Raw genomic sequence first — 18,081 nt, 5'->3', positions numbered from 1 at the left:
ATGGCCCAAATTGAAGGCCTACCTCTAATGGTCATGGTTCACCACTACATACACAATTAAAGACAGACAGAGAGAGTGACTGAGAGACTGAGAGAGAGAGTGCTGTGATAAACTGCTAGTTTACTGCCAGTGTTTGTCTATGGAGATTGCATGGCTATGTGCTTGATTTTATACACCGCTTAAGCAATGGGTGTGGCAGCCAGGAAGCAACATAGCTGATCAGCCAATATGGTTCTAGTAAGTTGGACTAGTGCTTTAACAGCTGCATACAGTTAGTCAAAAATGCTAAATAAATAAATAAATAAATAAATAAATAAATAAATATTTCATAATAGCTACAGGTCTATTTAGACATGCTCTTATTTTTTCCTTTGACTGAAGATGTTGTATTTACAAAAATGTTTTGTAACGTAAAAGACATAGCCTTAAGTTATCCTTTACTTTAAACCAGTTAAATCAGTATTATTTCATGTCTGTTAAACAAAATTTCACTTGTGTGTAGCAGAAAATGATCAGGTCCTCAATTTTCAGCATGTGCGCTATTTGCACACGCACTCTACAGGTCAAGTTTCAAAGGTTTCCCCCTCACTTTGAGTTTTTTTCTGCGTATGGGGTATGTGTAGCACAACAAATATTGACGAGGCTCAGAGGGCTGGACTCTACTTGATAATCTGGCCTCGTCCACCGCCTGCACGTCTGCTCTGCTGGCCGTTTTGCCGCTTTACGGATTTCTCTTCGGGCAGGCGCCATGAAGCTGCCACCGGTGCTGCTGGCAGCTCTGCTGCTGTCCCAAAGCTGGGCTTTTGAGTTCATTATTGATGGAGAGTGGGAAAGTGAGATGATGGTAAGAAAGAGAGAGAGTATTTGTATGTGTTAAGCTTATGACAAGGTAATTGCTACACTATGGTGGTGAAGTAACCTTCACTGAAAAGTCTTAATATTGCCTTAGCCTAACATAGTAACAGACTCAAATACGTACTGGTCAAGCTCAGGCCAGTATAACTATTCTATTATTTTCACTAAATGTTGTACATATGATCTAGTACAAGCATCCACTGTGTTTTTATTTATTTATTGGTTTGTTTTATAATTGTTCAATCACAAATTTTGATGACAAATATAAGCCTTTTCTACTCGGCTACGCTCATGAAAATATTTAAAGTTAGACTTATTTGAAATGACATTTTCCAATATGTATGTTCTCTTTGTTTTGCTAGTCAGATCATGTGGATCATTTTGACAGCAGCAGAATCAGGGTAAGTTTCAGTTTTCAATTTGTGAAGTGAAAAGTTGCCATGTCATTGGCCCTGAAGCTTGAGTAGTATAGATCCATCCCCACAGTGCTGGACTTGCTGCTGTTGTATCACGTTGTTTAAGCAATCTGATATATATACACACACAGTACTGTGCGAAAGTCTTAGGCACCCAAGACACATTTTCAAAGTCTATTTGAAAGTGAAAAAAGTGTTAATATTTGACAAAATTTATAGAATATTAATGAAATAAAAATGAAATGTATATATTAATATATTTAAAATTATATATATATATATATATATATATATATATATATATATATATATATATATATATATATATATATAAAATGTGTGTGTGTGTGTGTGTGTGTGTTTAATCATTTTCAAACCTCTCCTCGAGGAAGCCCAGTATTACAGTATTATATGTAGTTAAAAAGCAACTCCTGGTTTGACCAATCAGTGCTTCAGTAAATTGTGCTCATGATGTAAAATTTGGACCCAAGAAATCCTTTGTTTTTATGTTTACTTGAATTATGAATATGACTTTATTCTAATGTATGTTGTGATAAACTCACTGCTGAGGTAAATTGTTAAAAAATTTGCTTAGATGCCTAAAACATTCACACAGTACTGTGCAAATATTTATATATATATATATATATATATATATATATATATATATATATATATATATATATATATATATATATATATATATATATATGTGCACAGGGCAACAGGCATTTTCAAATAATATCTTCATTTTTGTCATTTCTCAGTTTTTGATATGAGGTTTTCTTAAGTGTGTGTGTGTGTATTATATATAAGGGCCTGTTGCCCTTGACCTTGTGTGTGGTTTTTCATGATAAATGAACCAAAAGAACTCACCAAAATTAATTAAAAAAAGTCTTGTTACATAGACATACATTAAAATTAATATTTTGGATATATGAGGTTTTGCTCCAACATCAGTGATATGGAATATATTATCACTTTCAGACCAAACCCTTATAGCTCCATGTTATAAATCTGCTATTTACATTGTGTCAAAATTTTATGCTGAACAGACAGACAGAAAAGGTTAAAAATGACATAGAATAAATTCTTGTTCCATTAACGTGCATTGACATTTCGTGTTTGTCTCCAGTAGTTTCTCTTCTAGAGAAGCGTTTTTGTTCTGACAGTGATGACATGACAAATGATGAAAGTTCTTCTTCGAAGGTTTTCAGTTTGATGTGCAGAAAACATATTGAGGTCATATTTAATGAGGTGTAACTGAAGGTCAGTCAAAAGTCAGTCATAGCTCTGCCCAGGGTGTACTCTGTAACACTGCTACAAATGACAAACAGCAAACTTATCATAAGACACATTCATTTAATAAGTTGTCATTCAGTAAATGTTATGAATTGTTCAGTAATTGCTACATAATCAATGTAACTAACTAGAATGCCAGAAGACTAAGACTAAGAACGTAGCTAAGTTAAGACACAGCTTATTGTTCTGTTAGCTTGCTACAATTTTAAGCAACCAGGTTACTCAGTTTTTGAAGTTAAAACAAAAAATCTTTTTTTTCTTTTGTGTGCAGGGCAGTTATTAAAGTGAAGACTGAGCCACATACTGACACTTACTTTTACAGGCTTAGAAGGTTAATCTTTTTTGCAGTCAGCTATGATCTTGCTCATTTCATTGTTAGTCTATAGTGACACAATGATTTAGCTTACATGTTTTCTATTAATCCCAGGGTCCCAAACTGACCATTTTATCAACAATGTTAGTTTTCAGTTTTAATTGTCAAATTTTTAAAACAGCTGATGATATAAAAACATCAAAGAACTTCATCATTATTTTTAAAAATAAAATAAAATAGTAAAATAAAAATACAGATCAAAATAAAAAAGAAATTGATATTACTTTAAAGAAAGATCAATTCCAAACATTTGAACAGTAATGCACACTCATACGCTAAAGATTGTGCACCCATGGTCAAATTCCATGTTTTCTTCATTTTGTAAGCGAAAATAATTTTGAACAATCTCTATTTATTTGCTGAGTTTAACTCTTTGAGAAAAAATAAAACCTAGAAAATAAAATGTGCCATAACTTTTGCATGGGCCACATTTTATGTTTTATTTTTCCCCAATATGTTCAATTCAGCAAATAAACATTAACTGTGTACTAAAGTGTGCAGAAGAGTTTGCTGTAGAAGATGTGTTTACTTCATCCTCACTTAGAAAACCAAGGAATCATGGAATTTGACCAGGGGGCCCAAACTTCTGCATATGACTGCATGTGTATTATTTGGCTCTGCTGATATCTTTCCTATCTTGTGCATGCATCTTCTCTTAGTGCTGTATTGTTAGTGGTTTTTGACCACTGCTGTTTTTTACTTGTTTTGTAGAGGGGCCTAGTGACCAGTGAAGAGGAAGAGGACTTTGAGGTAGCCGTCTTGTTGTCTGACCTTTTTTCTGTGGCACTGTCTGTTCTTATCCACTAATCAATAGCTGTGTTTGCAGATGCGCAACCGCCACAGCGGTTATTGACTTCTGATCTAATGCTGCACTGCTAAAAGACCTACTTTTACTGCAGATTGATGAAGTACACACTTAGAGTAACATGCCAAAAAAAACTACGTTTATAAGGGATCTTTAGTAAAGAAAATGGTTCTATATAGAACCATAAACACCCAAAGAATTGTAAAAGATGAAACCGCCTGCTCAAATCATCAAACACTTGCCTGAAGACAGAATGTGATATACAGTACGTCTGTCCATTTTCATAGTGTGTCATACAGTGTCAGAAACTACAGGTGAAACATTAAACATGAGTTGTGTAAACTTGCTATGTTTTCCACAAATTATTCCTATGGTTAATGTCATGATAACCTCGTTAAGCAGCCAGAATAAAAAAAGTGACAATATTCAGTGTTTATTTCATATCTACTGTGTGTCTGAGATTTTTTGCTTTGGGTGTGTGTGTGTGTGTATGTGTATGTATGTGTGTGTGTAGGTCATACGTGGTAGTGATATAACAGTGAAGAGCTATACGGTGGAGAGCAGGATTACGGCACGTTTCGCTCACACCACAGTGAAGAGCTCGGTGGTGAACTCAGGCCCGAACGCCCAGAGCATCGGCTTCAACGTGCAGATTCCAAAACGAGCCTTCATCACAAACTTCACCATGTAAAACACACCGAGCATGTACCCAAAAGACACTAGGGGTGTAAAAAAGCATCTGAAAATTGGATTTGCATAACTACATAAAGATGCATCGTTTAGAATGAACTATATATAATAGTAACATTCAAGAAAGCATGCTTTCAAAACAAATTTCTCAGCCTGTTTTCACATGCGTAAATAAGAAAAGTCTTGGTGTAGTGCTTTTGTTTTTTTTTTATTCTGAATCGTATGAAAAGAATCAAATCAAAATGAGTCACATTGAAGTTTGAGATTTTCTGATGCATTTTCCTAAAGAATTCCAATCAAATCAGTTCATTAGGATTTGATTCAATTGCAGTTTACTCCCCTAGTATGCACACACACACACACACACACACACACACACACACACACACATACATACATACACACACACTTAAGTGGTCCAAACCATTGATGTTTCTCTCTGTGTGTTGTCAGGAATGTGAACGGGATTACCTTTATTGGCTCGGTGAAAGAGAAGACTGTGGCTCGAAACCTGTACGCTCAGGCCAGAGCTCGCGGAAAAGCTGCAGGAATCGTCAGGTATTACCTGTCATGCTTTTGGTCGAGGCTTTACAAAGCTCACTTTGACCTAGCCATGCTTCACCCACAACAACAACTTTTGCTAGATTGGACAAGCTTTATAGAACATTTGTGAAAAAATTCCCACACTCAGTTTTTTAAATTTACAACATTACTTTTTTATATTAATATTTCTGATGTATGTGAACGGTCACACTGTTAGGACGGAGACAGTGTATTTAGTGTTTTGTGTTTGTAATTAAGTTAAATTCATTATTGTCATTTTCAGTCTGACTAGTTTTGATTAGTTACAACAACACAGTCCAGCTCTGTAGTGTAGCATTTTAGACTGGAAACTCTGTGACTACTAGTGACCACTATTAATATATTACAGTAATGTGCTTACTTTTTCCTGTAACTAAGTAGTGTAACGTTCTACAATTAAATGCTTGTAATCACATTACAGTTACTGACCTAATAAGTATTGTATAACTTAGTTTACTCATGTCTCTAGGCCCAATTTGAGCTGGATTACTCTTAATTGTCCATGTGCTGTAATTTGACTGATTACTGATGAGATCCGTGAGTTTGATCCAGGATGAATCTGCCATGCCTTTAGTTTTTTAAAAGTGTACTAAGACTATTAAGTCTATTAGCTGATAACTAATTTTAGTAGTTGTAAGTCTACTGAGACCAACTGAATTATATATTTGTCAAACTGAGAGATCCTTCAGTAAAAGCAGTCCTGTTCAAATGAACAAATGACATTACTCGACCTCCTCTAGTAAAAAGAAATCCAGCTTGAATGGGGCTTAACAGAGCAATTAATTGAATGTGATTTTTTACAAACATAATTCATCTCTTTATAGCTTCTCTGCTTCTGTCCTTGTACATAATTGCATGTGTTAGTTGCATCAGATAACTGTCTAGCTGGGTAGTGGTGGGCAATCTGTCAATTCATCTAATTATGTTAATATGAAACAGATGGATAAAATCTTTATGCTGAAGAAAAAGAAACACCAAACAAACTAATCTAAAATTCTTCTTGTACCTTCCAGTAGAGACAGATGTTTCCGCTTTCCTGAATTAGATTACTTTTCCATAATGTAATTAGTTCAATAATCTCTTTACAGTTACAGATATGTAATTAGTAATTTGTCATGTATTTCTTTTTAAAATTTCTACACTGGTACTGGCACTAAACAAAGATTACTACAATTTCTCATTAGACTAAAAGGTTTTTTCAGTGTTCTGTAAAGCTCATCACATCACAAGAGGACACATTTGCAGGCAAAGCATAGATCAAATTTCAGCCTGTACAGCTTTTCTTAGACCTACCTTCATTTATATTTCTTCATTTGTTTATTTATCTCAGATGTCTTTATGTTGTCAGTGAATTCATCTCATCATCATTCTCTCTCTCTCTCTCTCTCTCTCTCTCTCTCTCTCTCTCTCTCTCTCTCTCTCTCTCTCTCTCTCTCTCTCTCTCTCTCTCTCTCTCTCTCCTCCCCCCTTTATTGCAGGACTAACTCTCAGGATATGGAGACATTTAAGACAGAGGTTCATGTTCCTCCAGGCAGTAAGGTGGAGTTTGAGCTGCACTATCAGGAAATGATGCAGCGCAAACTGGGAACATACACACACACTCTGCACATACAGCCAGGACGCCTGGTACCACAGTTGCAGGTCAGAAAAACACACACACACACACGCACACACACACACACATACATTATTAGAAACACCTTCTACTTCCACTCACAGGCTATGTTATGAACTCCCCTTACCTTTTAGGTCCACTGTGTCAGTGTACAGTTACAGATTCTAGCCCATTTATTTCTGCACAATTTATCAGTCCTGCTCTACACCATTTATTGTTGGTCAGGTTTTGACCAAATGAATGTTGTCCAGATATTATTTGGGTGGTATATTATTCTCAGTACAGTAGTGTTCTCATTACAAGGGTGGGAATCTTTAGCGTGCAGACTGCAGGTCACTTAGCAACACAGTCTCGCCAAGTTAGTAGCTACGAAAACACAAAGAGAGAGATATAAGACGAACATTTGAAGATGAATGAACTTATTCGCATTTATAAGCACCGCAGATGGTTTCCTGGTACGTAAAACCTGCAATGAGAGACTGTCAAAGACTAAAAAGTTGCGAAGATGAAGTCAGCTTCTCTTTGATTTTTGACATTTGTGAATTGATTCAGAATCGTCCACATCTGCATCACGATGCATCTAAGAATACCCCACCCCTAGTAGTGACCCTCACATGGTAAAATATGTGGTTTTGGGATAAGTCTATCAGACAGCGGTGTTGCTGAGGTTTATATACACATCAATATCACTGCTAGGTTGAGAATACTCCACCACCCAAAAATATTCAGCCTAGAACATTGGTCATTAACTGACCATTGAAGAAGGGCTAGAGCATGGCTAACACAAACTGGGCATCAACAGCTATGTATCAACTCTGTCTAACTGTACATCAGAACATCAGCAAGATGGAGCTACAAGGGAGCAGTTTCTGTTAAAGTATGTATTGTGCACTTCAATGCGATCTACTAAGTTATGACACTGCAGTAAATATTGACAATATTGGGCACATACATAACGTGTATGTAGTTTACAGATTAACAGGTTGATGCACTTCTCCGTCTCAGCTATTCTAAGCAAGTAATAAATAAAAGATAAAATAATGTTCTTAACACCGGTAGTGACTCAAAAACATTGCTACAGTTTCTCGTTAGCTTTTTTTTTTTTCCAGTGGTCTGTAAAGCATGTCCAACACATTTGTAGGGTAGATAATCTTGTTATCAATAAAGAATTTAAAATCTGAATAAAGTATTTAAATTGTGAATCTGAATGAAGTCTTTAAAATGTGAATCTGCATAAAGAATTTAAATGTGTGTGTTTTCTCAGGTGGATGTGTATATCTTTGAGCCCAAAGGCATCAAGTTTGTGAAGACACCAAGCACGCTGGGAGAACATTTCGCAGGCCTGACTAAGGTCACCCAGACTAAAGAGAAAGCCCACGTGGTGTTTAAGCCCACCCTGCAGCAACAACGCAAATGTGATAACTGCACAGAGAGTGCAGTGGACGGTGCTTTTACTGTCCAATACGATGTGGAGAGAGAAACCAATGCTGGAGAACTGCAGGTAATGCTGTGGGAAATGCTTGAGTAATTGCACTTTTTAAATACACTTAAGTATTATTTTGGAAAATTACTCGAGTGGTACTGACATTGAATACATTTGAGTACTTTTGCTTAATTACATTTCTAAAAGAAATAAATACCTTGCAATTTTATTTAGACCTTCAGAATGCTTGTTGATCTCAAAGGCCAGCAGATTGTTCTGTATTTCACTTGCCACTTTTCCTGAAGGGACTCTGCAAATATTCCCATAACATCAATAATATTATTTCATTCACACTCAGAGACACAGCATCACTACTATGTAAAACAAGTCTGGCTTTGTTCTCCCTCTCTCAGGTGTCTGATGGTCACTTTGTTCAGTTCTTCGCTCCATCTGATCTCACGCCCCTCTCCAAAAACATTGTGTTCGTAATTGATGTGAGCGGCAGCATGTGGGGGCTGAAGATGAAGCAGGTAAACACAACTATGAATCTCATGATGCTATTTATGGGGGCTTAGTGTGCTGGTTGGTTAAATTGAAGCACGTCTTATTTTTGAACCTGCTGCAGTGCCCTCTTGTGGCTGTAGAGAAAACTGTACTGAGCTGTGGAGCAATACTGATAGCAATTGGTGCAAATTTAGGGGTGGGTGGAGAGGAGGAGCATGTCCCTCCCACTTTTTGGAATTAGGCAAGGTCATTTTCCTGGGGTAGCAATAAGGATTGTTCTGGCCAATATTGATATAAATAGGATTATTTTCTATAAATTTATCTCCAGACTTTTTTTAGCCTATAGGAGATAAATCTGGAGATTTTGAAAGTTTAAGACCAACGATTTGAACACTGATTGCAGTGTGCTAGTCTGCCAGTTCACAAACTCTGCATTATAATGTTATAAAGACAACTAGGACAATTGTAACATATAATTAAAAAAAATTCAATATATACAGTGGACTCCAAAATTGTTTGACCGCACAAAAAATCAGTTTTTTTCTCTTTTCATTTAAACCTGGGAATAAGCAAGTGAGTAAGTTAAGAATCCTGAAAATTTTAAAACAAAGAAAATGTGGTACTATTAAAATTGAACAGAGACCTTTGCACATTTGGTCCATGTCAGGTGCAGGTTGTTGAAGTGTAAGGGGACATACCAAATAATAGGAAATTCTAAGAAATGTATGTAAGCATTCAAAGTTTCTACTTTTTACTCAAGTAGTTCTGCTGAGAATGTAATTTGTAATGAAAATCTCTGTATTGAATTAGAAATCAATGAAAATTTTAAGCATTTTTACTAATGGTCTCAGACCTATGGAACCCACCATGTATGTTTAGTCATTCAACCCTTGGCATCAGGATAATTGTCAAAAAGAGTACAAAGCTTATATCACTGAGTGCGTTTACTTGCGCTCAATAATCGGATAATCACATAATGGGAAACTCTGGGTCTGTATGAGTCAAGCAGTAATAATTTTTCTTCTTTGCAAAGTAAAGCCCAAACTTCAAGCTGCTGTTTTATTTTTTGAACATTGTGCCACCTGAAAATATGAACATACATCATTTAGAAGATGAAGAATAGTTAAATCCTTTATTTTGTGTTTGGTTTCAGCTCCTCTTCAAAAGTGCTTTGCTACCATCTTGCAACATCCACCGTCTGTTCTCTCGCTTGCGCAGGCTGAGAAATACGATAGAAATCCGAGTACAAATATACATGAACTGAGAAATCTGATTACTGAGCTAATATCCAGCTCTCTTTATCGGATTTATTAATCTGATTTCTAGATTGGAGTATGGTGTTTACATGACCATTTGAATAATCAGATAACTGCAGAAATCCGATTGTGATTGGATTATTGAGTGCATGTATACACACTCATTGATATTTTCCCACAACAGTCGTATGGCATTGCCATTATAGGCTACTGCATAACTAAAAACGCACCACATTAGGTAGTATGAAGAAATGGTAACTCTGCATACTTTGGTTACCTAGTTTAATGTATGAAATCTGCAATTTTTGTGTGGTGCTCATGCTGTATATATGCTATAACATCTCAGTGTTTGCCCCCTCCCATAATTGTCAGATCCAATTTGTAAAATTTGCATCCACTTAACAGATGAAGATAAAAAAAAAGTGCTATAAATGTATGGAAGCCCTAAAAGGCCACAGATACACATATTCTATTTATTGTGTTGTTGAGTGATTGTTGTTGGTTTTATTTGTTAAGATCTCAAGTTAATTATGTACAGCATAACAAATGTCATTTGTGATTTTTCTCATCCTGGGATTTTGAGAAACCGAAGTTTTCTAACCCGTCAATCCCGCCTCAACCGAAGTTTTCTAACCCCCCCAACCCCCCCCCAAAAAAAAAAAAATAGGAGGGGTAGTACTGGTGTTGCAGGTTACTGAACTCCATGTTTGCTGTTGTATAGTGCAGCTGGTACAGTGTCTTTTGACAAGACTCCCAAGACTAATCTGACATGTAAATGAAAGTATATGAACCATGTTTCTCTCTTTGCCTTTTTTGCTTTTCTTTCTCTCTGTTTTCCCATTTTCTTTCTTGCTTTCCCCTTCTTCTCTACAGACTGTTGAGGCCATGAAGACCATCCTGGATGATCTGACCATGGATGACTATTTTAGCGTCATCGACTTCAATCATAATATTCGCTGCTGGAGTGAGGAGCTTGTACCAGGGACATCCATAAATGTTAGAGAGGCCAAAAAATACATCCAGAACATTAAACCCAATGGAGGTGAGAGAGAGAGAGAGAAAGAGAGAAATTAAAAAAGAGCTGCATTGAATTGACACATTACATCATTCATTTTACTTACTTTTGGCAGCAGTTATGTAGATATATTTTATTAATGTGAAAGTAATGTACACATTTGAAGCAAGTGAACTGATTACAGCACTGTTTTCAGTGTAGCCTCTCATAGTGCTTCTGGGCTGTTTATGTATGTATCAGATTGGTTCTTATTGACTTTTGACCACAGGCACTAACATCAATGAGGCTCTCCTAAAGGCAGTGAGAATCCTGTTGAAAGCACTGGATCAGGGCCTGATTGACCAGCGCTCTGTTTCTATGATCATCCTGGTGTCCGATGGAGACCCCACAGTGGGTGAGGATATGCTTCATGCATACACACACACACACACACACACACACACACACACACACACACACACACACACACACCCTGATAAATATTCACTAGCCTCTTTATCAGAAACACCTCCTTTGTAGCTCCACCTTATTGATATACAAAGACTTCAGTTAGAGACTGTAGCCCATCTGTTGAGGCACAGTTTATGTTGAGCCATCCTCTAGTCCTTTGTCACTGGTCAGTTTCTGAAAATCCCAACCACGCCGCTTAGGTGTTTCTAATAAAGTGGCCGGTGGAAAGTATTAGGTCTGTGTTTCTAATAAAGTGGCCAGTAAGTGTAAGTACAAAGTCTGGGTTTCTAATAAAGTGGCCAGTATGTATAAGTACAAAGTCTGGGTTTCTGACAAAGTGGCCTGTGAGTGGAAGCATAAGGTCTGGGTTTCTAATAAAGTGGCCAGTAAGTGTAAGTACAAAGTCTGGGTTTCTTATAAAGTGGCCAGTAAGTGTAAGTACAAAGTCTGGGTTTCTTATAAAGTGGCCAGTAAGTGTAAGTACAAAGTCTGGGTTTCTAATAAAGTGGCCAGTATGTATAAGTACAAAGTCTGGGTTTCTGACAAAGTGGCCTGTGAGTGGAAGCATAAGGTCTGGGTTTCTAATAAAGTGGCCAGTAAGTGTAAGTACAAAGTCTGGGTTTCTGATAAAGTGGCCTGTGAGTGGAAGCATAAGGTCTGGGTTTCTAATAAAGTGGCCAGTAAGTGTAAGTACAAAGTCTGGGTTTCTGATAAAGTGGCCTGTGAGTGGAAGCATAAGGTCTGGGTTTCTAATAAAGTGGCCAGTAAGTGTAAGTACAAAGTCTGGGTTTCTTATAAAGTGGCCAGTAAGTGTAAGTACAAAGTCTGGGTTTCTAATAAAGTAGCCAGTGAATGGAAGCATAAGGTCTGAGTTTCTAATAAAGTAGCCAGTGAGTGGAAGCATAAGGTCTGAGTTTCTAATAAAGTAGCCAGTGAGTGGACGCATAAGGTCTGAGTTTCTAATAAAGTAGCCAGTGAATGGAAGCATAAGGTCTGAGTTTCTAATAAAGTAGCCAGTGAATGGAAGCATAAGGTCTGAGTTTCTAATAAAGTAGCCAGTGAGTGGACGCATAAGGTCTGAGTTTCTAATAAAGTAGCCAGTGATTGGAAGCATAAGGTCTGAGTTTCTAATAAAGTAGCCAGTGAGTGGAAGCATAAGGTCTGAGTTTCTAATAAAGTAGCCAGTGAGTGGAAGCATAAGGTCTGAGTTTCTAATAAAGTAGCCAGTGAGTGGACGCATAAGGTCTGAGTTTCTAATAAAGTAGCCAGTGAATGGAAGCATAAGGTCTGAGTTTCTAATAAAGTAGCCAGTGAATGGAAGCATAAGGTCTGAGTTTCTAATAAAGTAGCCAGTGAATGGAAGCATAAGGTCTGAGTTTCTAATAAAGTAGCCAGTGAGTGGACGCATAAGGTCTGAGTTTCTAATAAAGTAGCCAGTGAGTGGACGCATAAGGTCTGAGTTTCTAATAAAGTAGCCAGTGAATGGAAGCATAAGGTCTGAGTTTCTAATAAAGTAGCCAGTGAGTGGACGCATAAGGTCTGAGTTTCTAATAAAGTAGCCAGTGAGTGGACGCATAAGGTCTGAGTTTCTAATAAAGTAGCCAGTGAGTGGAAGCATAAGGTCTGAGTTTCTAATAAAGTAGCCAGTGAGTGGACGCATAAGGTCTGAGTTTCTAATAAAGTAGCCAGTGAGTGGAAGCATAAGGTCTGAGTTTCTAATAAAGTAGCCAGTGAGTGGACGCATAAGGTCTGAGTTTCTAATAAAGTAGCCAGTGAGTGGACGCATAAGGTCTGAGTTTCTAATAAAGTAGCCAGTGAGTGGACGCATAAGGTCTGAGTTTCTAATAAAGTAGCCAGTGAGTGGACGCATAAGGTCTGAGTTTCTAATAAAGTAGCCAGTGAGTGGACGCATAAGGTCTGAGTTTCTAATAAAGTGGCCAGTAAGTGTAAGTACAAAGTCTGGGTTTCTGATAAAGTGGCCTGTGAGTGGAAGCATAAGGTCTGGGTTTCTAATAAAGTGGCCAGTAAGTGTAAGTACAAAGTCTGGGTTTCTAATAAAGTAGCCAGTGAGTGGACGCATAAGGTCTGAGTTTCTAATAAAGTAGCCAGTGAATGGAAGCATAAGGTCTGAGTTTCTAATAAAGTAGCCAGTGAGTGGACGCATAAGGTCTGAGTTTCTAATAAAGTAGCCAGTGATTGGAAGCATAAGGTCTGAGTTTCTAATAAAGTAGCCAGTGAATGGAAGCATAAGGTCTGAGTTTCTAATAAAGTAGCCAGTGAGTGGAAGCATAAGGTCTGAGTTTCTAATAAAGTAGCCAGTGAGTGGACGCATAAGGTCTGAGTTTCTAATAAAGTAGCCAGTGAATGGAAGCATAAGGTCTGAGTTTCTAATAAAGTAGTCAGTGAGTGGAAGCATAAGGTCTGAGTTTCTAATAAAGTAGTCAGTGAGTGGAAGCATAAGGTCTGAGTTTCTAATAAAGTAGCCAGTGAGTGGAAGCATAAGGTCTGAGTTTCTAATAAAGTAGCCAGTGAGTGGACGCATAAGGTCTGAGTTTCTAATAAAGTAGCCAGTGAATGGAAGCATAAGGTCTGAGTTTCTAATAAAGTAGCCAGTGAGTGGACGCATAAGGTCTGAGTTTCTAATAAAGTAGCCAGTGAATGGAAGCATAAGGTCTGAGTTTCTAATAAAGTAGCCAGTGAGTGGAAGCATAAGGTCTGAGTTTCTAATAAAGTGGCCAGTGAGTGGATGCATAAGGTCTGAGTTTCTAATAAAGTGGCCAGTGAGTGTATAGTCCTCACTGCTCATTTTCCAAACATTTCTGTTCCCTTCTCAATAATCTTCCATCCACATACTTTCTGTCATTTTTTGTGGGATGTAGGAGAGATAAAGCTGAGTGCCATTCAGAAGAATGTGAAGCGTGAGATGCGTGAGGAAATCTCTCTCTTCTCTCTCGGCATCGGGTTTGATGTGGATTTTGACTTTTTGGAACGCATTGCCATGGAGAACAGGGGCTTGGCACAGAGGATTTTTGCCAATCATGATGCTTCAGAGCAGTTGAAGGTATAGAGCAAAAGTCCTTTTAAAGAGTTTTCACATCAAGTTCTGCAATGTAACAGTATAGAGCACAGGTGTAAACATCTGACTTCTCAACAATTCAGTTTGCTTATGACTTGTTATTATTGGGAAATAATTCAGTGTATCCTGTAATCTCAGAAATCACCACAATTTGATTTGAGTTATTTTGGTACAACTCTGAACTGCAACATACGATGTTACTTTAAGAAGAAGAAAAAATATGAATAAAGATCTCAGTACAATCACTGTTAGAGCAAAACCTTTTTCACATCAAAACCAATTTTCACATCATTTTAAAATGCAAGCTGCTATTTACATTGTGTGAAGACTTCATGATGAATGGACCAATAGAAACAGAAATGTACGTTAATGTTTAAAAAAAAAGGAAACAGCATGTTTAATTCAAAGGCAATACAGAGTTGAGGCCCATATTCTACATTTTTCACTTACAATAAACAGTCATAATACATTTTTCTCTTTACCTCTTTGAAATTAAACAGGCTGTTTTTCACAGTCTTTAAAACTGATGAATGTAAATGAGTTGTGTTTTGATTGGTTGCCCTGCCCTGAGGCACATTTAAAAAGAAGCCATCTGGGCTGAAATACTCCTTGTAAATTCAACATGAATGGGAGGGGCTAAATTTTTATAGACTGAATATGGAAGAGATATATAAATCAGATTATTGATCGTTTTCAGTGACATCACAAAAACAGTCCATTCAAAACAAGCTGTTTTTGAAGCTTTTTGTAAATGGACTTTATGGAATGGGGAGTGAATAATATGTTTGGAAATGGTGTTTATATACCACATCAAACTCATTGGTTTAATAGAAGTGGTATTTTCTCTGCGATAGGAGACCATATGTGTATTTTTCCATGTTCTGGAAACTATGTTACTCCATGCCTTTATTCACCATCCATCTCTCTCTCTCTGTAGCTGTTCTACAGCCGCGTGTCTTCTCCTCTCCTGAGGAAGATCACCATCCAGTTCCCCGAGGACTCTGTGAGTGATGTCACTCGGAATCATTTTGATAAGTTCTTCAGTGGCTCGGAGCTGGTAGTGGCCGGCAAAGTGAAGAGTGTGGGGTCCAACATGCTACAGAGCTTCACCACTGCATCTGCTGTGGGTATTTTCAATGCACCATATAAGCAAGTTTGAGATTACTAAATAAAGTCATTCCGAGTGTTTAGATGTCTGATGGTTCATTGTTGAAAAACATATCAACTCTGATTGGTGTCGTAACATCTATAGCACTAATATAATCCTTTTATTTTGTGTTTTTTGAGATTTTATATGTAATGTTAAGAATGGTAAATTAGCAGTAAGTCTGAAATTTGAAGGTCTGAGATTGCTATGCTTCACTTAAGCAATAATCCACAAAATGCAATGCATTAACGTTTTACCACAGTGGAGGGGTATTCTTAAACATATTCTTAGGTAAAATTTAATATTTTATTAATGATATATGCTTTGCCAATGTGATAAATGTTGCTAAATTTACCACTAACATTGTCAATATGATCACCAACAGTTTGGACCAACTTGATACTACTACTACTTCTATTACTACTACTAATATATCTCAATAAACATTTCATCCTAAAACATAACAGTGGGCTATTTGTACCAAGCAAAATAATGGTCAAAGATTATTCCACGAATAGCTCTTTTTTAACAACTTGTTACATTAAAGAGTAACTTTAAAAATGGTTCAGCCAATCAGATTTCAGAACCAGAACTATCCGTTTTGTAAAGTTTTTGTATTTTTACTTATCCAGGCCACCATGGATCTGACCCTTGTTACAGAGGCGGACCTTCAAGAGTTGGACACACTGCTTAGCCAACAGCAGCACTCCTTTGCTGGCTTCGCTTCTCGGATGTGGGCTTACATAACTATCAATCAGCTGCTTGCTGAGCGGTAAGACATTAAAGAATGCTTAGACCAGTCAGTCAACAGATTGAGACACTGCAGTAGAATTTGGGAGGCCTAAAATATCTGCCATTTTCATTTTTACTCAGCTTACTTGACTTGTCCTTGGTTAGCTATTGTACACTGCCCAGAAATTTGCGGGCACCTTGCCTTCTACTTAAATTTTCTCACTGTTTCTTTTCAGTTAATTAAGAAAAAGCCATGCTAGGTTTTTGTTTACGTAAAACAGAACAGTTCACAGTTATCTTTTACACGCAGCTTTATCTTATGTATGAATTAGACTTTGCCTAAGTAATGATTTGATGGATTTCTTTTTCAAAAAATTGTTTAAAAAACACATTGCAACTCCTGTGGCCCATGTGTGGCTGAAACAGCTGAAAGTTTGGGTGCTGATATCACAACAAGGCGATAACTAGTGGCCTTTGGCTTTATTCCCAGTGTAGTACTGTCAGGAATATTGCCACAATTTTTACATGTCATGCAAATATAATACAAATATCATTGCTGTCCAACCAACCAAAAAAATCATTTGTATCATCAGAATACTTGAGTTTTCATTTATGTTTGTATTTGATTCTGTATTTTTTTCAAGCCAAAACAACAACAAAACTGCATCACCTAATGCCTTTAAAGAGAAATATGAATACTAGCTGGTTTAGTTCAATACAGCATGAATTCCTACCAGGCATCAGCTCGCCTCAAAACACAACAAACTGCACTTCTTTCCAAGCTGAAATTGAAGCTAAAATAAGTTTTCCTGAGATAACTTTTCACATGTGTGGGAACACTTTAAATTATCAGAATTATCAAAAATGCTGTGCTCTTTGTAGTTCTTTGGCCCCAACTGCAGCAAAGAAGCGTAAGATAACACAACGGATCATGACCTTGGCTGTGGAGCATCAGTTTGTCACACCGCTGACCGCCATGCTGGTGGAGAGTCAGGACGGTCCTGAGAGGCTTCTAGCAGATTCTCCCAAAGACCCAAAACAGGGCTGCTGCCCTGGAATAGGTACTGCTAGATTAACACATAGCTTTATTAACCTTACTCACTCACACAGTGGCTGTTTTGCTTATTATAGTACACACTGGGTGGTTTATGGTGTGTTTAGATGGGTCTTGTCTGCTTGTGAAGTCAGAAAACTAATCACTCAATTGGAACTACCAGTTGTTTTTGCTTGGGTGGTGATCAGCAACTCATACCTTTATCACATGAATAATATAGTTCTAATAACTGTTGAGAGGGCCAATGAAATCACTCTTTTGGTTGTATACTGAAAAGGCCTGTCTGTTTGCAATGATTTGATTTAAAGGAATAGTTCATATCATATAAATCATATAAATTAAATTTCTTGCCAAATTATTCCTTTAATGTTGTGATCATTTACACACATTAGGGCACAGAAACTGCCAGTCATATATTTACATTTAACTTGGTAGACCACAATGTGTGCCAGCTTGGTCTGCTGTATTACATGAAATCAGAGGATGTCCTGTTCTGGCTGCTGATTACTGTCTTTCTCTGTAGGTCCAGCTGCTAGAACAAATGTGCACTTTGTCAGCAGTAAACCTCCATCCCAACCCCCCTGGTTTGACTACACTACTACTACTCAGGGACCGAGCCAGGCAAAAGCACCACACGTCACTGTTGGTATGGTCTTTTCACCCTGGCACTGCGATTACCTGATAGCACTAGTATCCACTACTATGCATCACTCATATGAAACAAGTACACAAAAAAACACACACACACAGGCAGATGGTCTAGTCAGGGGAGGAAAATCAGAACGA

General features: G+C 37.3%; 1 protein-coding gene across 1 annotated transcript in view; it reads left to right on the top strand.

The window, feature by feature from the left end:
- Positions 1 to 635: 635 nt before the first annotated feature.
- Positions 636 to 18,081, top strand: part of itih2 (inter-alpha-trypsin inhibitor heavy chain 2) — a 24,595-nt gene continuing 7,149 nt past the window's right edge. Inside the window, exons 1-15 of the mRNA XM_017696916.2 lie at positions 636 to 844; positions 1,218 to 1,256; positions 3,658 to 3,696; positions 4,266 to 4,438; positions 4,895 to 4,999; positions 6,502 to 6,664; positions 7,903 to 8,139; positions 8,475 to 8,591; positions 10,695 to 10,863; positions 11,105 to 11,230; positions 14,166 to 14,347; positions 15,300 to 15,485; positions 16,142 to 16,281; positions 17,124 to 17,302; positions 17,819 to 17,941. Of these exons, the coding sequence (XP_017552405.2) occupies positions 749 to 844; positions 1,218 to 1,256; positions 3,658 to 3,696; positions 4,266 to 4,438; positions 4,895 to 4,999; positions 6,502 to 6,664; positions 7,903 to 8,139; positions 8,475 to 8,591; positions 10,695 to 10,863; positions 11,105 to 11,230; positions 14,166 to 14,347; positions 15,300 to 15,485; positions 16,142 to 16,281; positions 17,124 to 17,302; positions 17,819 to 17,941 (2,074 nt within the window). The 5' untranslated portion in view covers positions 636 to 748. The remainder of the gene's footprint in view (positions 845 to 1,217; positions 1,257 to 3,657; positions 3,697 to 4,265; positions 4,439 to 4,894; positions 5,000 to 6,501; positions 6,665 to 7,902; positions 8,140 to 8,474; positions 8,592 to 10,694; positions 10,864 to 11,104; positions 11,231 to 14,165; positions 14,348 to 15,299; positions 15,486 to 16,141; positions 16,282 to 17,123; positions 17,303 to 17,818; positions 17,942 to 18,081) is intronic.

This window comes from Pygocentrus nattereri, chromosome 1 (genome assembly GCF_015220715.1).
Source record: "Pygocentrus nattereri isolate fPygNat1 chromosome 1, fPygNat1.pri, whole genome shotgun sequence".
NCBI classification, from domain to species: Eukaryota; Metazoa; Chordata; class Actinopteri; order Characiformes; family Serrasalmidae; genus Pygocentrus; species Pygocentrus nattereri.
Note: the sequence above shows the minus strand (reverse complement) of the source record. Positions and strands in the feature narration are given on the sequence as shown.